Source organism: Oratosquilla oratoria, chromosome 38 (genome assembly GCF_046742065.1).
Source record: "Oratosquilla oratoria isolate Oo_2021 chromosome 38, ASM4674206v1, whole genome shotgun sequence".
Lineage (NCBI taxonomy): Eukaryota > Metazoa > Arthropoda > Malacostraca > Stomatopoda > Squillidae > Oratosquilla > Oratosquilla oratoria.
Window position 1 is genome coordinate 35,089,005 of NC_134814.1, and position 5,980 is coordinate 35,094,984.

The 5,980-nt window shown below is 46.5% G+C and overlaps 1 protein-coding gene across 1 annotated transcript in view; it reads right to left on the bottom strand.

Moving 5' to 3' along the window:
- Nucleotides 1-781: 781 nt before the first annotated feature.
- LOC143019887 (calcium-activated chloride channel regulator 4-like) overlaps nucleotides 782-5,980 on the bottom strand; it is a 34,450-nt gene continuing 29,251 nt past the window's right edge. Inside the window, exons 3-4 of the mRNA XM_076175865.1 lie at nucleotides 3,329-4,584; nucleotides 782-3,181 (exon numbers count right to left, since the gene is read on the bottom strand). Coding sequence (XP_076031980.1) covers nucleotides 1,467-3,181; nucleotides 3,329-4,584 — 2,971 coding nt within the window. The 3' untranslated portion in view covers nucleotides 782-1,466. The remainder of the gene's footprint in view (nucleotides 3,182-3,328; nucleotides 4,585-5,980) is intronic.

Below are 5,980 nucleotides of genomic sequence, written 5' to 3' on the forward strand. Positions count from 1 at the left end.
TCCTGTGACCTTGCGCACTCACACCTCCAACTCCTTGCACACCCGGGTTAGAGTGCCGGGTCGAAGTGCAGCGATGCTAAAATTTCCAGTCCCAGCGTGACACTGTGTGCGTGTTTTTTGTGCGAGTGTGGGGAGGAGATTTGTGTGGCTGTGGTTGTGAAATTTCCTGCATGCGCACATGTTTATATCATTCTGTACTATGGTCGAGTAGCTACACAGATGGTATATGTAAAGGCCCGTCCAGACGACCTAGCATTGCCCGCGTTAACAAGAGAGTAGTTTACCAGTTAATAAGTTTACTGCTTGTGCTTCTAAAACACGGGCAAAATGCCTGTGTTGGTTGTTTAGCGAAAGCACCAGACATTGCCCGTGGCCGGTAATATGACGTCACTGCCATACACACGAAGTATCCCATGGAGGCAAAGGTTAGAGTTCATTGTCCACTCTAGTGTCTGACAGACATGTCTGTCTCTGTTCCCGCTATGGATCAATGGTCGAGACCTCATATTCTATATTTAATAGAACCTTATCGGCCACCATACTGGTAGTTATCGTATCGCACAGTCTGCAAGTCCTGCCTGAACAACCACACGCTCTGGCTGTCCCCGGGTTTGAATGGGCCAGCTTGGCACCGTGTGGACAACACTACAGTTGAGCCTGTGGGGTTTGCTTGTTTGTGGGCAGTGTCCGTCGAGCTGTGGTCAATCATCTGGATGGGCCTATAGAAGCATTCCATCGATCGTGACTGTAGAGGACAGTATTCAAAGAGCACAAAAACGCATTTATTTTGATTGTCTTTATTTAATTAATTTTATCACAGACATACATGTAACACGTGAGATCAATGACATGAAAATACGCAAGGTATCTCGTGGGTAGGGGGCTCTTACCTCGTACTTGAGCCTGAAACACTTAACTGAGAAATGCACAATTGAATAATTATATACAAAGTGACTAGTTGGGTGCTGGAACCCATCGCAGGACAGTGTCGTGCGCAGGCACTGCCGATATCTGTGTGGCTGGGTTGCCAACTTCATCGTTTAAAAGCTCTTTTATAACTAACGTAACCTAAACAGCTAAACAGCTATAGCACAACACACTAAATTATATTTACTCCTTCTATAGTAGCCATTAATATTGTAAACAAAGTCCTAGCGCAAACAACACAAGGCGATGAGCTCTGCACACGATTGTACAGCATTTATCTTATTCTTTAATAAGGGGTTATTCAACTCTTCTCACGTCTGCAGTGTGACACACATTGTTTACATACATACATACATACATATTTCTGAGGTCATATTATGAAACACTAAAAATAAAAGTCCCATGCGTGAGCCAGAATATCATTATGATATGACTGAAGCACAATATACTTGCTTACATTGTACAGTTTTTTATGATGCCCTTGGGGAAGGAACCACAGGATATGTTACAGCTCAATGGAAAAAAGTCTTGTACATATCTTACACTTGCGTCACGTTACGCCGTTTTGGCTCGGACAGCGTAGACGCCGTAGTGTTCACACCCGACACGGCCACAGCTCGGGCGCTGATTTGTGGCTTTGGGGCCACGGGGGGAGGAACCTTAGACCTCTGAGGACCAGGAGCGCCTGCAGAAGTAATCGTGGCAGTAGTAGTAATGACTGGGGTAACATGACCTCGCGCATTCTCATCCGGGAGGGACATGTACATGACGGGGGGAGTGGTGGTCAGGGCGTAAGCAGCCATATCCCCTGAGTATGGTGTCACATCAGCGGGGTAAACGGCGTCATGTGGGTACGACATCTCGGACGGTTGGGAAGAGAGGTCGTGAGTGTACGCTGTGGAGGCCTGAGATGACTGCGAGGACATACCCGGAGTGTATGGAGGAAGCTCTTCGTGGTTGTAGGCTGGATGGTACGTCGGGTAGGGGTATGGGGCATATCCGGGGAGGTCGTTTCCGGCGGTAGTGTATGGAGGCTGGTATGCTGGAGGGTCTGAGTGTGTGGTCGAAGGCGTCTGCGAACTTGGATAGGAATGGGTACCAGTAAGTGTGACGTCAGGGAAAGGTTCTTGAAGACCCGTTGCGGCCTGATATTGAAGGTGCTCGGCTGAGATGGGCCCACTGGTAACAGAGAACCTTCGTTCATGTTCCTGCAGAAGCTTCGAAGCTGCCCAGGACTGCACAGGAGACATAGGTCGGACCTCCTGAATAACTTCATTATCTTTAACTGTGCTGTCTACAGAGTCCTGGCTCTCGTCCTGGTCGATCATCAGGGAAGAGTTTGTTTTTATCATGACATTTCGGTTTGATTCGGCCTTATCGGATTCCTTTTTCTGCTGCTGTTTTCTCCTCCGGGAGACGCTGCAGTAGCAGTAGGTAGCTAGGACTGTCACTATTATCAAGAACCCTCCAACGGAACCAAGAATGACGGCCATGTCTTCCAGGGCCAGGCCAGCTATCCTGACAGGCTGGCTGATGCCACTGGTAGCTGGTTCTGGCGCAGCGTCCTCGTCGATGAAGTCGTCATGGCGCCTCGTGGTCATTTCAACAAAAGTTGTCGGCGGCCTCGGGATCCAAACAGACACAATATTCCCAAGACCCCCGCGGTTGCCTGCCTTGTCGAGTGCTCGGAGGGTGACATAAAGGAGTTGTTCGTATTTTTCCGGGAAGAGAATCACCTTTTGCTCGTTCCCCACACCAAGCGGGGCTGGCAAATTGGGCAGACGCTCTCCAGCAAGGGCTTTTGCTTCGCTCCAGGAGTCAGCCATGACACCTTCGTAGTGATCAGCACGTCCCCAATCATAGTCGTCCCCTACGGCGGTCCAGGTAAGGGTCATTGTCCTCGTGGTGTCATTTATGAGGGCTCTCAAGTCCAGAATTCTCGCAGGAGGAAAAGTGTCCCTATTGGGGGCCGCGTCAATTACGTTCACAATCCCATAGGTGATTTCCCTTCGGAAGGGGGCCACAAGACGAGTGTGATCGTAGCGAATAGCACTGCCACAGCAAGACTTCTTCTGGCTCTCGTGGAGTTGATACTTTCGAGAGTGGTGGGATATCGTCGTTATCTCCTGTCCGGGAAGCTTGGCAAGTCGATTGTTGTCATCCACTGTCACGCTGAGCTCGTACCGTCCCGGGAAGGTGTGAAGTCGTGGTAGGTAGCGAGAGTACACACCATCGTCACCAGTGATGTCAGGGTCTGCGAAAGGGGAAGACTCAGATGATTAATATGTCTGCTTTTATTCTGCAACATTGTACTGCTGTGTTATATTAAGGTTGATGAAGAAAATAAAGAGGCTATATGGTATGGTTAAAAAATGTAATACAAAAATGTTCCAACTCTTACCTCCATGACCGTTGTCGTAGAGGTCCACGTAGATAGGGGAGTAACTGTTGCCACTAATATTGGTGCCCAACAACTGCAGCTTTGCCACCACTCTGGCGTTGAGAACAGGTAGCTCCCCTTCAGTAACTTCTGCATACAATATCACAGCACCAGCAGGGTTTGAGGCGTTGAGAGACCTCATTCCTCTTTTATCGCTCGTCCAGAGACGTACCTGAATATTTCGAGTTGTACTCGGCGGTGCCGTGACTTGAATATGAAGTCCTTGATGAGAATCTGCTCTATTTTCTACTTCGTACGTCCACAAACCTCGTTCTGCGTTCGGAATGTTCACAAAAATTACATTTGCGTCCCCGTCCTCCTCCTGCATGTTGACGGATGCCATGACAGTACCCGAAGGTGCTGTAAGCTGGATAGTATTCCCTACATGGTTAAGGTCATAGTAGTAGATGGAGAACCTCACGTTCGGGGCTAAAGAGTCGTCGATTTCAAAGGACCCAGATGATATGGAGGCGATACTTCCTGGATAGGCGGCGCTGTGAACAAGAACAGGTGTTCCCTCAGACCCTTCGGCAACAAAGTTCGAACTCCACATTTGAAGCGCTGCAAGGAGGGCGTCCATAAGTGCCACCATCATGCTTACTTTGGAGTCATTTCCCACTCCCTCATCCATGATAGTGAAAGCATGACCACCAGCAGCGTTGACAAGGGGTTCAAGGCCGTGGCTACTGACGGAGGTTGAGGGCCAGGGGCGCTCAGTGAGTGGATATAAGATTGGTATAACGTGAACACCTTCAGTCTTTATCAAGCGTACGATTTCCTCCATTTGATGCGAAGTACCAGCACCTTCTCCAGTCGTTACCAGGATGACATTTGCCCCAGCAGCTCCAACTGGGTCCACCTTAAGGGACTTTAAAGCTTCCTGCAATCCACATAAGATACATTTCTGTCTCTCTGGGACTGAGGATGGGTTCCGGGGAAGAGAGGAGCCTACTCGCTGTCGCACGTCCGAAACTGATTCCATTCGGGATAATGGAGCCACAGTTCTCGCTTTGGAATTGAAAACCACTACCGCCATGTGAACGCCGTCAGGAACGTCGTATACTACTGCTCTCCGGACTGCTTTCCTGACAAATTCCCATCTTCTCTGTAGATTCATTACTGCGGTGTCCTCGACCACGATGACGTATCTTGGAGCACTTTCCTGCACAAACTTTATCATGGGGGATAGAGGGGATGTCAAGTTCCGTGGAGGGTTCCTGAGAAAGAATAAAAACTAAATTAATACGAATATCCAAAATACAAACATCATAATTCTTTTATAGTTGATATCATATTAACCCGAAAAACAAAATGGTGATGAAACCCATTGTAAGATGTGTAATCAACTCCTACACTACGGTGACTTTCATTCATTCACCTATCTTCTATTTTTCGTTCATTGATAAATTATCTTAGGAGTTATTTTGACAAAGGATGACGACAGAGTACATTTCGGTCCAAAATCAAGTTGAAAAAAATGCTACTTGTACCCTACCTATATAACATTAAAATGCTTTGCATGAACGCTTTTCTGTTTACTAACGTGTTAGCAAATTTGTCTTCACCAACTTCAAGGATAAATCTATGTCTTGAGAGCTTGAAAGAATTATTTCTTACTCCGTTATTGTTTAGAACTAAAACATTTTCAATATCAATGTTATCAATACCCCTTGAAATCTGAAAGGTTTGTACATAGATACATAAGAATATAAGAATATAGGAGACTGCAAGACACAATAGCATTCCCACTTATCAGTTCCATATCTCTTATCACCTTTCATATATATTTATTCAAACAAATATATACATCAAGGACTGCTATTACACAGGACGTGCATACCCAGATTCCAGGTGCCGCTAGCGGAGGCCAGTCCAGTGTGCTACGAGCAGTGGAGGTGTAAGGTTATGAAGCTGCGTCTTTCGCGCGTGGCTGCATTTACAAGTGGATAGTGTTTGTTTACATAGGTTCTTGCTGATTTTGTTTGTTTTGTTCTTCAAAGGTTCTTTCTTGCTTATTTTGTGTATTGAAAATGCCGAATAAGTGTGGTGTTGTGAACTGCAACGGTAATCACAAAAAGGATAACAGGTGCCGAGTGTTTCGACTGCCAAAAGACAGTTATGAAAGACAGAAGTGGCTTGATGTGCTACCACCACGTAATAACTTTGTTGTTGATTCTGACAGATTTTTCATTTGTGAGTTTTCCATGAATAATTAATGTTTTGCTCTTGAATCATACCCCAAGTGTAGTTATGAACAGCTCAGAGACTTTTTGGTGTTGCCAAGCAAACGCAAGCTGCAATACATCACTTCATCTATTGACAAGGATCAGGTGATGAGGGAAACATTTGCCAAAGTGAAGACACTGCAGCAGAAGAATGTATTTCACTTGATAGATGAAGTATAGATTCGGCCAACTGTTGCATTTTTCTGGTGGGTTCTGAGTGGCATGGCAGTAAACAAGCCAGACTGCAAGGTCACTTCTATGCTATGTATTATGATGAAGTCGCTGCAAAGTATCATAATTTCTGTGACACCAATCCACAAGCTCACAGCAGCATACCAGCTTGAGAATGTGAAGGAGGCGGCAGCTGCTGTTGAGAGTGCAGGTGGGC